Here is a 23,101-nt window from a genome sequence, read left to right as displayed (position 1 = left end):
ACGCACCCACCGAGAAGCCGCGGCGGTTCTGTGTACAGGAACCGGAATCTGAAGGCCGACTCTGCCACCTTCTACTCAGTAATCCCCATTTGAGACGCTCCTTTGCAAGTAGGAATACCCGCAGTTGTAAATGTTGTTCCAGCATACAGACGTTTCGTATTTTAATTCGAACAACCAGATATAGGCTGCTTTCTTAGGAGAGGATTAAATAATTGTGTCATGCAGATGTGGAGACATTGAAGCGAATCCGATCAAAGCGATTTGGCTGCATTTGCCGCCTCCTAGGCGTGCCGCCCACTCCCAGCGGCCCTGCTCTTTGTCAGTTAGTTGCATAAGATTACAAGGCAGCTCGGCGCCCGTTTGTGTAAGCTATGCTTCGTATCATCGGAGGACACAGCAGCTCCCAGAAACTGTAACAAAGATGATGTTAGAAATTTTGCATACATAGTTCTGTTGGTTTAATTGTTCAGTAAGGCAGTTAGGTACTCCGAAATTTCTGAAGATCCTTAGATTTTAAGTATTCTAGAAAGTACGAAATTTTGTAAAACTGGAAGAGAGTGGAATTGCCCTGCTACGTCGTTCGTGGGGGAGTCACTTGCATCCTGTTATATCATTTAGGACGTTCTCGGTTTTTCTGCAACAGAATTTCACTGAAGGACAAAGATGTGTACCCTCGTAAATAATGTAAGCACTACATTATCGTTGCTGATTTGCGAGAGGAAGCCGGAAAAAGAAACTCAGCATCGCACGTTGATTGTGCGGAGAGAGGCACTTTGCGGAGGGGGGGAAGACTCGCTTAATTCAAATTTAATAGTATGCTCTAAAAATAACGGGAATTTTGCAACTTCACTCGTTGTTGTAGTCCGATACGCGCAATTTTTTCGTTGTTTTGTTGATGATCTTGTCTGAAAAGTATCTGTACAATGTTAGCCATATCAGATATTTAGTCTTTTCTCAACTGTCAAATCGGCGATGATTTTTAATATAAAAATGTACCAGATAGTTTGTATTAAATCCTGCTGTAGGAACGAAATAAAGGGCAGCAAAGTTTTAAAACTTTTTTGATGAGTCTGCTATGAACAAAACAGGATTTAAGAGTGGTATGAGAATTTCGATGAAGGTCACAAATGGGAAAATGACGATTCCCCTGGACATTCCAGCATGTCATCAACCGATAAACCCGCGAAAAAAAAAGTTAAGAACTATCTTCTAATCACAGTCAGAAAGTTGCTGTTGACGAATCGCGTGACATCTAAATTTGTTCAAAAGTTGTTGAATTTTGAACAACGACATCGGCGAATGTAAGGTGCTCAGCAGTCGTCATATGACGTCCACGACGATGCAGAGCCGGCCAGTGTGGCCGTGCGGTTCTAAGCGCTTCAGTTTGGAACCGCGTGACCGATACGGTCGCAGGTTCGAATCCTGCTTCGGGCATGGATGTGTGTGATTTCCCTAGGTTAGTTAGGTTTAAGTAGTTCTAAGTTCTAGGGGACTGATGACCACAGATGTTAAGTCCCATAGTGCTCAGAGCCATTTGAACCATTTTTGACGATGCAGAACTATTGAATCGTCTCATAACTGATGAACGAATCATTTGTTTAAGGATTTGAAGTCGAAACTAACGCTCACTTGTTTCAGTGGGACCTTTCTGGATCATCAGCATCGAAAAAAACTTGACAAGTTCTGTTAAATGTGAACTTTATGCTAACTTCGTTCTTCGATTTTAACGGCGTAGTGTAGCATGAGTTCTTGTCACAAGGTCGAACGACCTTACGTACAAAATCAATGAAAAGAAAAAAAAAAGCATGTCTGGATTTGTGGCGAAACAATTCATGTTTTTTGCACCACTATCATGTACCTACTCATAGTTAACATGTTCGTGAATTTTTGACCAAAAACAATACTGTAATGATGTCTCTGCCTCCATATTCCGCACACACGACCCCATTTTCCTGTTCCCCAAAAATAAGCCGGTCGGACTGGCCGAGCGGTTCTAGGCGCTACAGTCTGAAACCGCACGACCGCTACGGTCGCAGGTTCGAATCCTGCCTCAGGCAATGATGTGTGTGATGTCCTTAGGTTAGTTAGGTTTAAGTAGTTCTAAGTTCTAGGGGACTGATGACCTCAGAAGTTCAGTCCCATAGTTGTCAGAGCCATTTGAACCATTTTGAACCCAAAAATAACGTGGATCTTACAGGGCCGTCGTTTTACAAACACAGATGTGATCAAAAACGCATCATAGAGCTAGAAGCTATCCCAAAGCTAGAATTCCATAAGTGTGACATAATTGTGTAATATCTAATGTAACTGATTTTAAAGGTGATAACATTGATGTACATGATTAAATAAAATTCTTTCCAAAAAATGAAAATTCCTTTTATTATATTTTTTGAACTCACAATTGCAGCTGTGGGAACAGTGATCTGTGTTCATGTAGCGCTTCAGTGTGTCGTGCAGCCGAAATTTAATCACCATTTGTAGCGTAGTAATATTACATGCTGCTACCGGTACATAAAACATAGCGATGCGTCACTATACAATGAAACGATACGTAGCATTAATAAAATACTGCCACTGCGCTACAGTATTTTTGGAGGCAAGGGCCAGGTTATCCATGGGAAACAAACACTACCCAACAAAGTATTCCATTCGTTTCCCAGTTCAACAAAGGAAGAGAGGGTAAATGATTAAGTGCATAAAAGACACTGGGTGGTTTGTGAGTGTCAACAGGTTACACCATAAGCTTGTGCTAAGTGGTGGATGGTTGGACGTGTATAGATACGAGTGCGAATTTGGATTCTGAATATGTGACGACAGCGCTAAAAAGGTAAATCATGGTACGAAATATAAACCCAAAACTAAAAAGAGCAACGTTTACGTTTGTCTTAGAAGCAGCAAGATAGGTCCTCATATTAATTGCTGTGTGTGCATGCAATTAGAACCGAAATCTAAAACTTAGGGCTGGTAAAAGTAAATAGTAAATGCAAAGATCCAATTTATTGATACCATAGTTTCTGAAACTTATCTTGTGTCATCCAAAATGTTTAAGCTCCATCTCCAGAAAAAATTGGGTCTGGCAACACTGCAGTGGTCTTTCTGTTGAGGGTGTGTGGCACTGAAACCGTCGTATGATCATCTTAAGCCAAGTTTTTTAATGGTTTCCCAAAATAATTTGATGTGAATGCTCTGCCAGAATTCATCTCCAAACCTCACTAAAACTGTATGTGTGGAAGTAAAAGCACAACCTCAGGTTGTGTCAAGGATGGGGAAGGCTTTTGTAATTGGCCAAGTTTCTGTGCTATACAGCATCAAGGCCTCACCACAGACTTGTAAAGCTTTCCTTTTATTCTACAGCTAACCTTCTTATCACACAGTACTCTGCTCAATTTCCTCCAGTTCATCCATTCACTCTTTATCCTGTGCTGTATTTCGGCCTCCAGTCCTCCATCACTTTGCATATAAGAGCCTAACTATTTAAGTTTCTTGACCACCATCAATTGTTTTCCTTGCAGGTTAATATATAGATCTTAAGCATCCTTTGAAAACATATACTCTGTTTTCACCCTGTTAATTCTCATTTATCTGCTTATCAGTATATCACCTAGAAAATTCTAAAATAAAACAGCTACATCAGTTGGACAGAAGCTAATATCATACTATTGCAAAACCAATCAGAGGAAAGGGAAAGTGGCTGTATGTTAAAAGATAACACTTTGGTCTTAGAGCCTACAAGTCACTGAATGTTATGTTGAACTGCTCTTTGAATCAGAATAACCTGCCAAATACTGATGCATTAGTTTTAGACACCATGTACAACAGTGACAGACACTACCTTCAAAAACACATCACCTATCACCTATGAGGATTTAAACAATCATCTGGCCACTAAACAGCAGTGTTACTTCTTAACATGATAACAGTTTTAGCAAAACATTAAAATCTTGTGCTGATTTGATAGGTCCATACTGATCTGTCTTTCTGTTCACTCAGTGACTCAAGGTGTAGCCTACATCTTGACTGAATTGAATACACTGTAATAACACACATCATAAAGTCTGAGATAAGTGAGTCTCCTCTAATTACAGGCCCATTTCACTCCTTACAGTGCTTTATTCCAATGTATTTTGCCTTTTATTCTAATACCTTTAATGAACTGTTCATAAACTGTGATTTTTGCCCATGGCACAAGCACATAGATTGTAAATCAGCCAACTCAGACACAGCCCAACTGATGGGGGAACAGTCCTACAACTGCTTCACAGCAACTAGCTCACATTTTATACAAGAGCAACTGGTATCAAAAGTAGACATCGTCACTTCACATCATAGTTATCTATTTCGTTCACAGCTATGAGAAGATAAAACCGATCATGAACTGTTTTAGCTACTGTTGCCCATCTTCAGATATATAAAACATAAGAATAACTATAAAGAGCTAGTATCTCTACTTATGATAAATTACGTACAGTTGGACTTGCATTTGGGAGGACAACTGTTCAAACCTATGTCTGGCTATTCAGATTTAGGTTTTTCGTGATTTTCTTAAATCACTCCAGGCAAATGCCGAGATGGTTCATTTGAAAGGGCTTGGCCGAATTCATTCCCCATCCTTGACACAACCTGAGGTTGTGCTTTTACTTCCACACATACAGTTGTTTGTAATTTGTATATATGACAGTTACGCCTCAGTTTGATTGGTTATAGTGTAACCCATGAATGGCTTTGTTTACTTTATGAAGTTGGTCAGGCAAATATTAACTGGCTGTATTGAAAATAGAGGAGGAGGGGAGAAAGGGGAAAGGCGGCGGGAGGGAGGGAGGGGGGGGGGGAGCATGAGCTCTACATACATTACCTTAAAACTGACAGAATGTTACATCTAAATAAAATGTTTAACATCAAAATTACAGTTTCAAATATGAAATCCAAAAAGCCAAAAATTTTAAATTGCTCTTAGGACCTTTTAAAGATAATAAAATTGTCTAATTTTGATATTTTTCATGAATACAGCAAGCTAAGAGACATATGCTAACATAGCAATATGATAAGACCTACAAAACACAATGAATGAAGATTACTGACTCTGAAAACAAAAGGTCTTTGTTAAAATATCAGGCTGGCACAAATTTCCACTTTTTGTTTTGTCAGAACTGAGGACTGATTGACGTTAATGCAAATTTCATTTATCCATTCCAGACTTTATGTTTTCTGTATGAATGTAGTGTGGTCACTTTTGATTCCACAGCCATAATTTCTACATCTCTTCAGTAACTGTGTACATATAAGTTTCACAGACTGCATGATCTTTTCATCTTACTGCAGACAGTTTGTAAATTCATTAGTTACTTTTTAACAAATTTTGTTTTTCATTAATCTGTTTCTACCCTTCATTCTCACATCATCACTATCTTCAAAAATTTGTTCCACATCACAATATGTTTTTTAAATTTGTCCCTTATGTTTCAATGTACTCAAGAATGTTTATTTGTCTCATATGGTTTTTGTCAACTGTTTCAAAATATATACTGTTCATTTGTCCTCTCATTAGTTTGATTTTACTTCTTCTTTATGAAACACACAGGAGTTTTCTCTTTGATGCTTTTCAGCTATAGACCTAAACTGTCATTGTTTTTCCTCTTTCTTTACTTTTTTTCCATTCTTCTTTCTTCGTGACACGTATATAACATAGTGGGAAAAAAAAATGAACAAATGTTGAGACAAACAAGCATTTTAAGTTGATTGGATATAATAATAATCATCCTGGAATCCCTAAAGAAATAATGTGTTTAATCTAGACTTTGATTTTATGTAAACGGAGCGAGTGAGTTACATTCATATTCTTCCAATGACTTCTGTAATTTTTGTTTACTACTTCTGTGAACTATGTCTATTCCAGTGCCTTCCATGTTCCATACTTCTTTCTTTCTCTGATTGAATTGTACAAGAAACCTGATATTTCCAGTTCTAAAAAATTTTTCCTGATCGTACTGGAACAATCACCGCCACTTCCCTGTTCTCTTCTGTTTCTGCACTTTTATGTCAGCTCTTCACTCCTGTTAGGCAATACATTTGCTTTTGTGCTAACTCTGCTGTCTTATTAATGGGCCTCTTTCTTCATTCTGTTCATTTAGCAGATCTGTTCTCCTTCATAAACCTTTTCTTTCTAAATTTTGTCTTTTCTTTTATTGCTTTCTTCTTTGTTCACACACTTTTCTCTGTTTGTATCTTTGTTTAAATACTTGTATCTGCCAGCTTTTTCTACAAAAATGTCCATCAGTGAACTAAAAAAGCTTTTCCATCAGTGATCTCAAAATGCTTTCTAGTATAGTACTGCACAGTTCAATGTACTTTCCTGTTTTCTTCATTTGCCCACATTGCCTTCTCTATTAAATATTTACTTTATCTTCTCCATTACCTGGAGTATTCATCTTGCATAACAGCGTAAATTTACAATATAATTTATCTTGTCCTTACATCAAATTCATTTGACCAAGATTTTTTTCCTGTTTCATTTCTTACACCTTTGATTATGCCCTTGATGTACTCCTTGGTCCTTCCCATTTGTAATTAATTACTATTATTTTATACATAATGGCTGCTGTTAGTTAAGTATATTCTTTACTTCAGCTTTGATGATATATTACTTTCTTTTCAACCTTTTTACTAGATTCAAGAAGTAACACGTGCAGCTTTGGTATACATAAGTGGAAATGCACTTCCTTCCAAACCACCTGTATTTTAGTTTGAACTACAGTGTTCTGAATGCATATTGTTTTCTCTTCATATAAACATTATGCAAAAATAGCATAATGTACTGTCCATAATTACTGAATTATCTTGGCTTCTAGTGGTAAATTTTTTGCACCTGATCTCTTAAAGCATATTGCAATATAGGAATGAAAGAAAGTCAATTATTTATTTACAGATGTTGTTTCTAAGGCTTTTAGATACCATTAACTTGTGTTTGAATCTTGTTAACAGGAAGCAGAGATGCATAACTTTACAACAGAAGATCTCCAAGTGGCTATGGAACACTGTGGTGAGAAAAATCCAGTTACCTGGTTGCGTGATAACTGGCGCAATATGATTGATACTGTAGTAACTCTGGCCACTAACTACGGGCATGAGAGACATGAAAATAATATTGGAACAATATCAGCTGCTGAAGCTCGTGATGCATTACGAATACATCGAGGAAATGTGTGGGCAGCTGTTACTGAGTGTGTAGAGCAGCGCCAGAAGAAGGTACGCTCTAATGGACTGTATGCTGTGTGACTGATATTCTGAATTAACTATCCCTGTTTGCTAAACTGTTAAAGTTGACTACTGAGATCTATCAATAAATCTCTACAATTATGATCATGTTATGAACCTGTCCTCTCCTACCTCATATTCTTTCTCAAATACCAGCTTCAATTCAGACATCAATCATAAACTTCACTAAACATGCAAAGTATTCTACTGCTGTTTGGCTCTCTCTATACTTCTTAGATCATATATTAAGGTCTGCAGATTCACTTTACATTGAAAAAGCCCTGAGGCAAGTCTACCAACATTCTAAACTTTATCAAGGTGTATATATATTTGCAAGCAGTGTTTTCACAAAGGCTCATGAGCCACTCAGGGAAAACATTGATGCAATGAAACTTGCCTGAACAGTATGTGAGCCACATCACTCTCAAGCCTGTAGACACTTTTAAACTTGCAACAGTGCTGTCTCCACTGACCTTTAGTGTCCCTTTGCACTCCAACAGAAAACAAACCTAGGCAGTTTGTGCTAAGTGTTTCACAAGCTGCTTGATGGCAACATACACATTTGCAAGTGCCATACAAGCTTGCAATTGTGTAAGCACCTTCTAACTATTTCATCCTAAAGATCTTTGAATTATTCTGAGAGAAGTGGAATGCAGTGATATTATCAACTGGATAAGGTCACCCACAATGAAACAGATGAATTAAAATCAAACAATAAAATATTAAATTTACAATTATTTCCAACTTCATAAGAGTCTGTTATTTGAATTGAATAGTAAACATATTTTCTTTTTTTCAGTATGCCGAGCTGATGGCACGTGGAAATTTTACTAGGGAGGATATTGTAACTGTTCTAACAGCCAATCATGGAAATCTAGAGGCTGCCTATTTAGAACTTAGTAAGACACAACTGAAACCTTTCTTGATGAGAATTTGGGGGCCACCTGTAGGAACTGATAATGAAAGTGGGAATGTTGAGGCTAGTATGAGGGTGCCTGATAAAATTCCTGAGCCTGTCCTCAAGACTCACACGACAACTGATGAAGGTATGTTATGAGAGGTGACATGTTATGAAGAAAATTAAATTTGATTCACAGAAATCTTAAGTATTTCTGTTACCAATTTTCATGTTGATTTTCATGTAATATCAGTGACTTGTTGCAATGATGACTTGGACTGCAGTGTAACATAGAAATTGTATAGCTGAAAGCAAATAATTCTGGTGTATGGACATATAAAAATGTTTTCTAGCTGTATTATGATTCATGCTGATTAAGACAAAATAAAATAAATGCATAGTAACTGTGTTTTAATACTAATTGATTCAATACTGGAAGGTCCTGAGTGCAATACAACCAATGGGAGGAGTATAGTAGCTGCTAACTATATAACTGTGGCACTGAGTGGTAGATGGGCACATGAACTCATAGGTAAACTTTCAGGTATCAGGTACTGTCCATTCTACAGAGGTAATAGGCCAAGTGCTGGGCCCATATAGCTCTCTTCCTCTCTCTGTCTCTCTCTCTCTCTCTTGGTCTAACTCCTGAGTCTGATGACCATTGTACGACTCAACTGTATGTTGAGCAGTTTTCTCTACTTTATTCATTTTCAGTAGCAACTGAGACAGACACAGTCTGCTGTCCAGAACTGCCATTAGGCATACTTCTACTTGACTAATGTCTACTCCTGTTGTTCAGAATTCGATCAAACTCTTTGAATAAACAAAGTAAAAAGATACCAATATAGATAATTAAATTTGCTCTCTTGAAATTTTGACAGCATAAAGAGTATTCCATGAAGTTTTGGGATTGCAGCCGGATTATGCCTACCTCTTGCCATCATACTTCAGCTTGCAGTTATTCAGCCAACTTCAGGAGAGTGTTTTTCATTGGAGATTGCTAGTTCACAATGCTAACTTGACACCAAAAATCATCTGTTGCTAGATGTGTCATTAGGCATGAAATGTTTTCTTTCGGAAAATGTTAGAGAAATCACTGGGTGCCTTGCCTTATCCAGTTGAAAGCCACCATCATGATTAATAAGTTCTTATGGCAAATGTATTTCCACCAACTCCTTAATAATTGAATCCCAGAAGGATCTTGTCTAGTCCAATATTTCTATGGCAGACTAATCCGTAGAATGTCGTGTGGAAGTTCAATTTGCAGGCTTCTATCTGCCATCACCCATAACAAACTATGAGCATCCTTGGAATGTTTACAATGAAATTTTCACTCTGCAGTGGAGTGTGTGCTGGTCCTGAGTTCGAGTCTCAGTCTGGCACACAGTTTTAATCTCCCAGGAAGTTTCGTACTTCAAATGCTGGTGCACAGGGCACATCTTGTGTCTGATGGGGATAACCTTGCAAAGGAGCTGGAATACCTAAAATCTGCATTCAAAGATAATGGATATTCACTACATAAAATCAGCATAGCTTTAAGCAAGAAGAAACGTGACCACCCACAAGATCAAGAGGAGAAGGAGTGGTTTTAGTCCAGGGCATTCCTCTCATACGTCAGCAATATTTCGTCAAAATTAGACAAAATCTTAAGGAAACTTAACATCAAAGTAATATTCCACCTACATATAAAGACTTGTGCTGCTCTCAGTTTGGCAAAGGATGATTTGTTGTTGTGGAGGGCTGAAATCTACAGAATACCTTCGTAGTGTGGCAAAGCGCACAGTGCTCGAAAAGTGAAATGAACATGATCGCCACACTCGCCTTTTGCAGCCCAGTAAGTCAGCCATGGCCAAGCATTGTATCTCCACAGAACAGTCCAAGGATTATTCTGCCATGACAAGATACTTCTGATATTCAGTAATTAAGGAACTGGTGGAAATACATTTGGCAGAAGATCTTATTAATTGTGATGGCAGCTTTAGACTGGGGCCCAGTGATTTCATTAACTTTTTCAGAAAGAAAACATTTTATTACTAATGAAACATTTAGTGACAGTTGATTTTCTTGATTTGAGATCTAAATTTTAACTCCAGGAGCCTGTATTTTGACAGAGTATGCGCATGTACAAGGGTGGTTTGAAAAGTTTTTGGAATGGAATGGAAAAAAGTACTATCATCACCGAAGCGTTTTTTTATTTTACAATTTAGTCTCCGTTTAGATTAATGCACTTGATCCAAAGATGTTCCAGTGCCTTGATCCCATCTCAAAAAAGAGTTTCCTCCAGGCCTGCTAAATATATGTCAACTCCTATCAGTTCTTCATTTGAAGTGAATCTTGGTCCACCAAGAAAAATTTTTAGTTTTGGGAAGAGATGGAAGTCTGATGGAGCCATATCAGGTGAAAAAGGTGGGTATGGCAACAATTTGTACCTTAGTTCATGTAATTTTGCCATGGCAATGGCATGTGCAAGGGCACGCATTGTCTTGAGGGAAGATGACTGTCTTCTTTGCTAAACCTCGTCTTTTTTCGTGTATCTTTTGCTGCATTTTGTCCAGGAGGTTAGCATAATATTCTCCAGTAATTGTTTGTCAAGTGGGGAGATAACCTACAAACAGTATCCCCTTTGCATCCGAGAACACTGATGCTATGACCTTTCCTGCCAAAGGAATTGTCTTTGCTTTCTTTGGTGGTGGAGAATCAGCATGTTTCCACTGCTTTGACTGTTGTTTTGTCTCTGGGGTGTAGTAGTGCACCCAAGTTTCATCTGTGCTCACAAACTGGTGCAAAAAATCTTGTTCGTTTCTCCTAAAATGGGCCAAACATTGTTCTGATACATCCATTCTCAGGCGTTTTTGATCCAGCGTCAAGAGTTGCAGATAATTTTTTCATTTCTAATTCTTGAGTCAAAATGTGATATACCCTTTCAGATGACATCTGGCAAGTGTGAGCAATTTCACGCACTTTCAATCTGTGATCCTCCATGACCATTTTGTGCACTTTGGCAATGATTTCTGAAGTAGTGACACGTCTTGGCTGACCATCATGCAGATCATCATCTAAGTTTTCCAAACCAAATTTAAATTCATTTGTCTACTTGACAACAGTTGAATATGAAGGAGTAGAGTCCCCCAGTGTATTCTAGAAATCAGCATAATGTCCTTTGCTTTCATACCTTTCTTTACAAAGTACTTAACCACTGCTCGAATGTTGATTTTTTTTTTCCTCTTCGCAAATCACTACACGGGAACAACGACAGAGCCATGTCAGCACCACAGCTCTCTTCCAAGAGTACTGATGTGGCACATGTTTACAGGCAACAGTCCAATGAATATCTCGTGAACAACTCGTTGTGCTAGTGCTGACCTCTCTTGGTGATACCGAAAACTTTTCAAACCACCCTTGTAGTATTACCATTATGCATGTGCTTGCATGCCATAGATAGAGCAGTCCCAAAGAGGGTGCGAAACTCAACAGAGGTCACTGATGTACTGGCTGCCTTTGTGCATGTGTCTCCAATGTGAATTAGCAATCTCCAGTGCAAAACACTCACCTGTAGATGGTTGCATGATTGTCACCTGAGATATCATGGCTGCAATCCCAAAACTTCATTGAATAAACTTACTCTTAGTTAACCTGTTTTTAGTTTCATTCTGTGTAAAGGGTTATTTCTATCTTTCTGTATTATTGGTTGGGAAAACATTGTAACGAAACTCAAAAATTAAAAAAAGTAAGAAACTGTTTGTGTATCGTATTATATAAAAGTTGAAATGATGGGCATAAATGTTTTTCTTCTTTTGGTTCAGTTCACACTACACCATTATTGTCTCACATTTATTCTCTTTTTCTATATTGCTTAACAAGAAAGTTGTCATCCTTCTTTAGTAGTGGCATCAGTAACAGTAATGGAGATCAATAACAATGGTAGTGTATGAACTGATGTGAGCATGAAGCTGTTTGTCACAGAACTCTTGAATAAAAGTTCTATTTCATTTTCACTTTCTGCATCAAATTTGTATGAAGTTTCGAGTTCACAGGTATTTCTTTCAATTTGTTTGTCAGCTGACATAACATAGTTAGTATGAGTTCACTTCATTATGTAAGAGTTACGTCCAGTTTACTGATCGTACAGCCACAAAATGGGCACCAGACTATCAGAACATCAGAGAATAATTGATTGTAGGTCACACCAGGTTGAATTTGAAATGACCACATTGCTCTCATATTATTAGTTGAGAAATGGTGGGATTTCTGAGATGAAAATAGTTTCTGTGAATCTCAGTTTACTGAATTCATAGTTCATGTCAACCCTGACTGTTGATAAACACTCACATTACTTAATTTTTGTTATAGTTCTTTTTTCATTGTGGGCTAAGATATGTCACTAAGGTTGCAATTTACAAAATTATAATTCATGTTCTGCTCCTTCCATTATTATACCAATATTGTCTAACATTTTGTCTGCTCTCAGGTCCAATTGTAATGCATTATTGTTGCTCACATATGGAGTTCAGAAACATATTACTTTCCGTACCCATATATTTAATACATGACCTTTCATGGCAGCCAACTACATGTGATCCTGAGTACTGCCCAAGCACTACCAGGCGTTGTTGAAAGTGCTTGATAGTGCCCTACCAAAAGATGATGTTTAACTGACACAAGAACTTTCTGGAAGAAAAGCACAGACACTAAACAAGCCAATATGTATGGCAAATAATCTAGTATGACTAGAAATAATAAACATCAATGGATTTATGCTAATGCTGTAGTAGGACTTTGCTTTTTCTGATTTAGATAATCAAGGATATTGTCAAAATCACAAAATTTTATTTGGATTTAATGTGGACAATGAAATAAAGTTATGCATGTTTAAGGTTGAACTAATTTCTTCGTATTTGTAGACATTTTTTCCAGCTGTTCTTACATTCCTCTACTGTTCTGCGATGTACATCTCACATGACAAAGTACTCTCAGCTTTCTGAAAGGGTAACAATGCTTTCAGCCTAAATGAATGTATTTATAATGTTATAGCCAAATCCGTAGGCAAACTATTGTGCCGTTCAGTGAGAAACATTTAAATTCCACTTTGATGTTGAAACTTGTATTAAATAGTATTAAAACTTTCAATTAATAAATGAAGTCACATCAGGAGTTGCCTGAGTCCAAGTCTATTTGGTAAAAATGGAAAAGAAACTCCACTAACTTGTTTTGTAGTACCTTCACTAAATTGCTATTGCTAGTTATAGTCACTTAACATACCATGAAAAAGATTTGAATAAGATGAGAAAACTGAGGTATTGTTCTGATTTTAATCTAATAGGCCTGGTGAAAATTTTAAAAAAGGAAAAGAAAACGCCATGAAGAAATTATCCAAAGTGGTCACAAATTGATTTTAATACAGATATCAATGGAAAATGCAAAACTGTAAACTCTGGCAGTCAATAGATGAATGGGTGATGCTACAGTACATTTTCACTATGCAGCTGGCAAAGATAGTAAACAGGGGACACGTCGATATCAGGGCATAAAATGCTCAGCTGGACAGTAACTACGTTTCACAAACAGGCATGTGAACAGCATACACAGATGCCAGCATTTGGTAAAGGATGTGTAGTTGGGCTCAAAGAAGCTGGTTTGAATAATCAGTGAATTGTTCACTATTTGAATGGGAGTGATGCCACTAGTCAATGACTTTGGCAGGGTTGGGTGAACCATAGCTGAATGCAGTATCAAGAAGGGAGTGGTCAATTTAGAGAGACAATGTAATGTGAGGGCACAGCAGCTGTTAGAGAGGCACTCTGAGCCTTGGATTCATCATTATCATTGATTTGTAACCCACATTCTAATGGTACTATGAGCCCTCACTAGGTCCATAGATAGTGGTTCTCACATAAACACAGGTATGTTTTTATCTTGAGACATCTGAGCTTTTGTGGACATTTCATCACAATGTGAGGCATATTTTGAAACTGTAGATAACACCTCAATATCTGAAGCACAACAATCATCCTCTTGCTGTTTAGTAACACCCACTTCTGTTAACTCAAAATGGTCATACAGAGTAAGACAAATTATTGGGGCAGTAATTTTCAAATATTTAGACACCAGGTCACACACTTGTTAATCTCATTCAGTTTCAGAGAGAAGCATTGTTCCCTTACCTGACATCATCATTTTGTGTGCCTCCCATAGCACAAGTCACTCTTCAAAACTTCCAGTATTAGTTTAATCCTGTATGACATTGACTATAATTATTCCTCAAAACCGAAGAAATTTTCTTCAAAGACTGGCTGACATTCACTTCATATTCATAACTACCAGGATATTCTACTTTTAGGGAGAAGGGCATAAAAAATACTGCTAATACAATAAAGACTAAACGAGCACCGAGACCATCTCCTACCCATTCATGAACTCTTCATAAAGTGTGGTTGTTGTTTATGATTTTGATTTCTAAAGGATCTTGTTTACCCTTCTATGTACAATCTCTTCTTATCTTTTTTTCTGGGACATTTGTCCCATCTGACAGGTCCAATAATGGTGGACAAGCCCCTATCAAGAAATGACAAATATTTTCATTTTAATTCTGTGGCTGGATGCCTTTCCTCTCAGTGTAAATGTCTGTTAGTCTAAGACTGTGTTCACACTGTATACTGGGCTGAGACATGCTGGGCCAGGCCATGATGTGGTGAGATATCAAACCCACTGTTTTGTATTGCAGTATTCACACTGACAGCCAGGACATGATGGCACAGTGAGAGCTGGGCCATGCTGGCAACAATCAAAATGTTTAACATTTTTGGTGTGAGCCAGCAGCTGGCACAACTTAGTGAAGCTATTATAGCTTCTGCAGTACACATATGAAATGTCTCCCATCTGCTCTTATCACTTTTATCTGAAGTGTCACTGTACGAGGTTTGTCCATCTATTTTCATATATTTGCAAAATGGGGACACCTTAGGGACAGAGAAAAGTTTGAAAAACTTGGCAAAATCAGGTCAGATAATCCAGGGAAAAGTCCATCAAAACTAAGTTCCACTAGGTCTTAGTTTCATCACAGTTTCTTAAAAGCTACCTTAGTTTGAAGAGCTATGCATGGTTCTTCGTCTGTGGAAGCAGAACTAGTGAGCTAAATGGTGTTATCTCAAGAACTTTTTCAATATATCTGTGTTGCAAGACAAAGAAGATCATTCTGAGAGGTCGTCATTGGCTCCAGGCGATGAACCATCTCCACAGCCAACTAAAAAACCACTTAGCAAAATACTGAAGAATTTTTACAACTCAGAAAGGATAAAATGCCTTTGATGAAGGCACAGCAAGATATTACTGAAGATGATGATGCTATTTACTGTCTGATGTGTGTGAGTTCTTGACTGTTTTGCAACACACACTGAAATGTATTATGATTAATTATGTAACACAGATACAATTATTTGTGAAAGTTTTTATTTCTTTATGTAAAGCAAAAATCTCTCCTAAATGTATGTCACTGTTTTTGGGATGAGATACATAACTTCTTATTTCTCCAGTACTTCGGGACTTGATGAGTCATTGCACTATCAAAACAGTATAGAGGTTGGGGGGGTGGGGTGTCTAACAGTGATGTGCACAACCTCCATCAATCGGCAGTAATTTGTTTACCTGTTCTGCAATGTTTGAGGCTATGCTACAACTACCCATTATTCCTTTTGTTAACTGTCTTTAACGACCATGACATCGACAGCATCTTCCTTCCTTTTCCTGTTAAAATGGAAAAATATGAATAGAAGCTCCTTAGTGATGGAGATGAGAATTTAAAAATTTGGCAAGGGGAGATCATGCATTCAGGGAAAAGTCCACTGAAATGCAGTTCCACTTGCCCTTGATTTCATCACATACATTTCCTAAAAGAAACGTTATTCTGAAGAACTATGCACAGTTCTTTGAAAAAGGAGATAGGGTCAATGTAATTATTTATAACTTCTGGTATTACAGTTTCATAGAAATACAAAAGTGAAAATTTCAAATCAGAACATATTGTGCTTTAGTCACCTTAGACGCGGGAACATCTATAAATGTAACTCTATCATATGGTCTCTGCCACTTTTCACCTCTAACTATAAAGTAATTAAGTAGAATCTCACAAGTTTTCATTATAGTCCAGCCACAGCAATGTCTCATCCCGGATTAATTTATTCTTCTCTTCTAGTTCCAGAGATGAAGTGTACATTCTGTTAATTATAGGATGTTGACAACAAATAATTACTTGACTTTTCTCATGTCAAGTGTGACCTGTTATAAAATCATTGCGAGCATAATTGGTTGTTGTCTAGAGAAAAATTTGTATATGTTTGGTTTTTCTCTGTACATGTATCACTGAAGTAACATGAGGAAGTGACTCTATGCCGCCACTGATCATTGGTAATTTGTTTTTTGTTCCTCTACAGTGTTTGTCACTATGATAAAGCATGCAAACTCTATAGACTTGCGATCGCAGCATTGATACCACTCAGTAATTCACATTTACTTGTGAACAGAGATAGGCCTCAGTGTCATTACCATTTGAAGATTTTTTTGTACTTTTAGCCATATTTCACTTGCAGTAATGTATGATCTAAGATGTATCTAAGAGTAAGCTACCCTCTATCAAGGTTTTTCACTACATGATATGTAAATCAAGTGCACATGCTTGAAGAATAGCAGCATTTCACAATTACTATAATGAATTATTAAAATGTAAATGGTTTATTAGGAAGTTAAGATGGTACACTATCATCTGTATGAAAATTAGATCTTTTAAGCATGTACTTTCTTCATAATCAAATGAAAAATGTTACAGAACTAAAAAATAATGTGAATAAAAAAGTAGGCTTTCTTTCACAAGAAAAGTAAAACTTTTAGGGAAAAAAATAGATCCATAAAACAATGTGGAGTAGTCTTATAGATGGCCAAGAGCTTTTAGATATCAGCATATGGTGTGAACACACTGGACAACAGCTTGTGTCTGCTAGGTGGAGGCCAGTACAGCACATCCCATCCAAGACTGTACCAGTGCACAATGTGAAAGTAGCCTAAGAGTGGGAAGAGATGTTTGTCATCAGTCTGTGAATCATATTAAGCTTGTTGTGTGTGCATCTGTGTTTTAACTGTTTGTGTGTTATGATCTTTAAGTGAAGATGAGAAACCAGGCTTCATTTGTCTAGACAAATAAACAACATTCAGGCTGATCATTATGCAAGACTAATGGTCACTGTTTGTTGGGTGGATATGATCCAGGTCTGACTCATCTCCTGTAACCACAATTCAGCACCAAATGGGTATTATTGTCAAAGCTATTCACCATTTCTATACAATTCCCTGTTTTACGTTACAATAGTAGTTAAGCAACAAGAACTGCCGATTATCATATGTTGTCTACAAATTGCTTTAATTCTATGGTGCCATTTTACAACTAATGTTTGTTTTTTATTAAAAGCTCTATAATTACATGGTTAAAATAATTTTCATAACATAGACAATTCAGATACTTGCATTTATCTTTTCCTTACACATAGCCAGCATGTCCCTCTTAATATATTTTTTCTGTTATCAGTTAAAGTTGTTTGAGGCGAACTGATGTGAATGTGAGGAAGCTTTTTGCTTCCAGTATTTCATTCCACTTCTTTTTCAAATACATCTTTCAATTTATTACTTTTTATTACAACCTGTCAAATGTTTCTTTCACTCTATAGTTGATATATGCAGGGTACCTCACCTAACTCTGCTACATATTTCCAAAAATAAGCAAAATGTGAAAAATGCAATTGACAGGGGTAAACCTGTGTCTGAGGTCCACAAAATGAGCAAGAATGCATAATCCACAAAGGTCAACTAACACCATTTTCAACACAAATTCAGGTCCTTTATATGGCACAAGTATTTTTTTCCTACAGAAATGAAAACAAGAGGTACAGTTGGTGATGGTAGACTTGTTTCACTACACTAAATCTCATACATAATGAAATATCAGACTTTAATGGATGATAGTGGTGCTATGGTTTCTGCGCTGTCCTGCAGCCTGTTGTAACAGATCACTAACAGTACGCACATTCTACATACGATGTTCAGTATATTAGTGTCTCGTACTCAGGCCTGCCGTACTACTGTTGGTGTCAAACAGGAAAATACACTGTAATGCATTTCATATAAAGTGCAGTTCCTGTTTTGGAGTGGCTCATGACATTTGCGGTCATCTCAATGATATTCCAGTTTTCCGTAATGAATAAAAACTAAATACGATGTTAATTTATGGCAAATGTCACAGAAATGCAACCACAGCTGTAGCAATGTGCACCAAATGCTAACAGATAAGCAGTGTCCACATCATACCATTTCCAACATCTGCATCAGTCTCATAGAAATTGGCAGCTGGCCACCCAGAAGCCATCAGCATGCAAACACAGCAACTAACAGTGACAACAAAATTGTTGTTCTGCCTGTTGTGGTACACAATCCTGAGGTGAATGTGTGACAGATTGCAAGCAGTTCTGGAGTAAGCTGTAGTAGTGTGTGGAGGATTTTGCATAGGTGGTATGCTTCATCTGTATCATATCTCACTCCACCAAGAACTACATGGGGTGAATTCTGTTGTTTTGTACTTCAGCAGTTGCAAGGTCATTCTGACTTCCTACGTGATATGTTGTTTATGATTGAAGCTTTATTTACAAATCGTAGTCATATGAATCTGTGGAACATTTACTACTGATCCTTGCAAAATCCCCAGTAGCTCCACACAGCTGCTGATCAACAGCAGTAGTGTGTCAATGTTTGCTGCAGTGTCATTGGTACACATTTGCAAAATCCCCAGTAGCTCCACACAGCTGCTGATCAACAGCAGTAGTGTGTCAATGTTTGCTGCAGTGTAATTGGTACACATACTGTAGTTACCAATATTTATCAAAGAACATTAACTAGATGGTGATATGCATCATTTCTGCAAGATACCCTACTCCTCCTCATGGAGGATTTGGACTTGGAAACATGACTATCAATATGGTTCCAGCGTAATGGGTGCCCCACACACTAAACATATGTTTCCAGGGAATTTGTGGATGCAATGTTTCCAAATAGGTGGATAGGATGGGGAGGTCCTGTGAGCTGGCCAACCTGGTCCCCCAACATGAACCCATTAGACTTCTTTCTCTGGGGGTGCAGTGAAAGAGCATATGTACCATGAACCCCCAACAACACCAGAGGATATGCAACAAAATATTGCCAATGCAAATGCAACAGTATTTGTGGAAACACTACAACATGTGTATACTGCAGAAACACTACAATGTGTACAGAGCTCACTTATTCACAGTCTCCACAAGTGTACTGATGCAAAGAGTGGGACTTTGAACATTTGTTAAGGTAACACAGGTTCATCAGATGTGGCATTACCGGTTGTTTGAGAGTATTTTTTCTGTGCTGGATGTCATGCACAAACTAGACATTTCTGTGGACTATATCCCACTAATAATTGTGTTCAGGATGTTAGAACTAGTCATATCACCAAATTATACCCCAAATTTTCGTTTCTGTAGGAAAACCAAGTGCCACTTAAATAAACATAACTTTATGTTGAAAGTTATGCTTTGTTTACCTTTTACCTGTCCACTGTGTGAGCCTCTGGCAGCCAGCTGCAGGACAATGCAGACAATCCTCACCCTTCCGTGCACTAAGGCAGAAATATTTTGGAATGTATGAGGTTTAGAACAGTGAAACAAAGTCTGCCATCACTAACTGTAGATCTTGTTTTCATTTCTGTAAAAAATATAAATGTGTTATTTAAAAAACAAAGCGTTGTGTGAAAGTGGCAGTTGTTGACCTATATGGAGTCACTATGTGTGAGCCCCTGGCAGAGGTGCTTCCATAGCCAGTTTCACTTTTCACATTTTGTAGCATTTATGAGGTGGCATAGTTAGGTGGGATATCCTGAATAAAAACCTGCATGTAAACTATTTGCTAATATGTCAAATACATACTGCTCTTATTTGGCCCAAAATATTCGATGTACACATCTTTGGTTACTGTAACTTTTGTAAATCCAAGCAATTGGTTCATGTATTACTGTCAGCACTTGCAAGAATGCACATATTGAGAAGCTGACAAGCTCCTCAAGAATTTCAACATGAAAGGCAAATGGTGTTATCATTTAACCAAATGTAACTCTGTATCAAATAGCCAAAACAGCCTGTATGTACCCACCTTTACATACACTATCTTCCCAGTGGAGGAAAAAAGGAATATGTAAAACTGAAAATAACATGCAGACAGCAGAGTTAAAGTTATCAAATCAGTCTGTATTTGGAATCGACAGTACAAAGAACTCTGAAATATAAGTTTTGATATGCTTGATGCAACCATAATATCACATAACTCATCCTCAATCAGTTAGGTATGTCACATGCAAGTGGATAGAAAAGAAGATATATCACCAGTGAAATGTCTCCTATACTTCATGAGATCACAAATGTGTTCAAATCACATCTAAAGAAACTGCAGCACATAGAACAAAAATGTGTGTGTGTGTGTGTGTGTGTGTGTGTGTGTGTGTGTGTGTGTGAGTGAGTGAGTGAGTGTGTGGGTGTGTTGTGTGAGTGAGTGAGTGAGTGTGTGGGTGTGTTTCTGTATTCAAGAGACACGTAAAAGTTAATACTTAGGAACTACAATCAGTATAAAAAGATGATCAAAGTGGAAACAGACCAGATGATAAGCTGGCGATGCTGGTAATCCGCACCAGCTGTTGCCTACCCACACACATTAGTTGAGTGTAAGTACTCACTGTGTCTCCAAGAAGTGTTACAGCTTACAGCACCTATAACAGAATTTTAGTCTACAATGGAATTGTGATCTTCTCTTCATTATAAAGTTTGAGGCAAATACTTTTCCGTGAGCTTAACATATATCACACAAAGCCTAATACAATTTGAAGAAAACTGCCTTGTGATGACTACACTAAAACTCAGTCACTTATAATAGTGTGTACATGCCACGGAACAGATGGGAAATCCAGAAAAAATGTGGGAATTTTTTCATCTGGGAAAAATGCTGGAAAAACCTGGGAATTTTTTAGAATTCTAGGACTTTTTCATTATTTTAGTTTTCAGTTAAATTTTTGTAATTTGAGTGATAAGAAACGCTGCAACAATAAAACATAAATGAGAGAATAACACAAAAATAAAACTTAAGTTGCAAAGAAAATGCACCATTTGTAACAACAGCGTACACACAAGGGTCTGTTGACAGCAAAATGTGTCAAAGGTTTTGGGATGAAGATAATACAATACTTCATAACAACAAACTGCTTTTGATGAGCAAGATTTCACAACTGTTTACATTTCTAACAGGTTGTGGGAAAATATTTCAGATGGTGGTTTGAGAATCATTACTTTTGAAATAAATTGCTTTTTACACAAGATGAATTACATTACACATGAGAATGTGCGATTAATTTCTTAAATCATGGAGTGTTTGACATCATTCAAAAATTAACACTTTGAGGACCAGCCACTTAGAAAAATTTTGGGCCAGAAGACCAACCATTCATGCCATTATGTAAAATTTTTTTGGCACAGTTGTATTTGATATATCTTGAAAGGTAACACATACTGAAAAATATGAATAATGTATTTGAAAGTTTAGCTTTTCTTGTTGCTATACTGTATGGGTATTAATTTAAACCATTAATTTTTCCTATTTGTGTGTTCACACAACTTCTTAACAGTGAGTTTGCTATTGGCTGACTATCTCGTGTGTCCTATACTCTGAATATCTGCTGTCACTGGCTAGCAAGATCACATGACATGAGCTATGATTAGCTGACAAAAGCAGATCACACTGTGCAATTTCAGTGCTTCAGAAACTACTGTGCTGTATTTGGAGGAATACATATTTATACTTAGGTAATACAGATATATGCAGTGTCCACATTGCTATACATCAAAGATCCTTCCAAAGCATATCTTTTTTTGCTGGGTTTCATTTCCTAAGGTACCGGGAAGTTCTTACGCCAATTTATAAAACCTTTACCATTCAAAGGATTGCTGTTTTACAGCTAAGAGGGAAAGTATATTATCAAGTAACATGGAAAAATGTATTTTCAGCCAGAGTATAGTGTATTTTTATCTGGGAAAAGTGTATTTTCACCAGGAAAATATAGGAGCTCTTTTTCCTTGTCCACATATATGCCATGAATAAGGCCCAAAACAGGTCTTCATGTTCTTTGTTCAAATTCATGCCATTGCACATTCAGCCTACTTGTGACAGCTCTGTAATTTTTATGTAGACCAAATACATAGAAAGATGCATTCTGTATAATTGAAAAACTGCAAACTAAAATGAAAGTTTCCATTTACTCAGGATAAATGCAATGGGTGTAAAAGGTCATTAAAACTAAGAAATAGTTATAAAGACAAAAGTAAAACAGGAATTAGGTAGCTACAACATGGATTAACATACTTTAAGATCATAAGAATAACAGAAGTCAAAAACATGCTATATGGCCTTACAATGTATTAACAATGGTGAACTGGCACTATGATAAGACATTGAGCTCACATTCAGAAGGATCAGGACTCGATTCTCTTTCTGGCTGTCCAGGTATGGGTCTCCTATGGTTTTCCAAAATCAATATAAATTATTTATTTATTTTTGTAAAAGACATGAGCAATTTCTCTCCATCATTTCCAATCTGAGCTCCATCTTTGATGACCACATTATCTGTGGGATACTGAACCCCAGTCCTCCCTCCTTTAATATTACTTCAATTACTTATAACTGTCTAAAGGAGGTGAACTTCTCTCATCACCATCCTCCATCTCATCAATGATTAAGTCCTCTCTTTTAGTGTTTTCCTTCGCTTATCTATCCTTCAAATGCTTCTTTTCTTTAATTGTCTTTTTGGACTTCATTTATTGTTTGTATTAAAATGTGACCAATAGACAGTAC

The 23,101-nt window shown here is 37.2% G+C and overlaps 1 protein-coding gene across 1 annotated transcript in view; it reads left to right on the top strand.

Moving 5' to 3' along the window:
• The window catches only part of LOC124775510 (E3 ubiquitin-protein ligase lubel), a 488,311-nt gene that overhangs the window by 335,303 nt on the left and 129,907 nt on the right, over positions 1 to 23,101 (top strand). The window contains exons 15-16 of the mRNA XM_047250342.1: positions 6,979 to 7,242; positions 8,051 to 8,297. Coding sequence (XP_047106298.1) covers positions 6,979 to 7,242; positions 8,051 to 8,297 — 511 coding nt within the window. The remainder of the gene's footprint in view (positions 1 to 6,978; positions 7,243 to 8,050; positions 8,298 to 23,101) is intronic.

The sequence above is a fragment of the Schistocerca piceifrons genome, chromosome 2 (assembly GCF_021461385.2).
Source record: "Schistocerca piceifrons isolate TAMUIC-IGC-003096 chromosome 2, iqSchPice1.1, whole genome shotgun sequence".
NCBI lineage: Eukaryota > Metazoa > Arthropoda > Insecta > Orthoptera > Acrididae > Schistocerca > Schistocerca piceifrons.
Note: the sequence above shows the minus strand (reverse complement) of the source record. Positions and strands in the feature narration are given on the sequence as shown.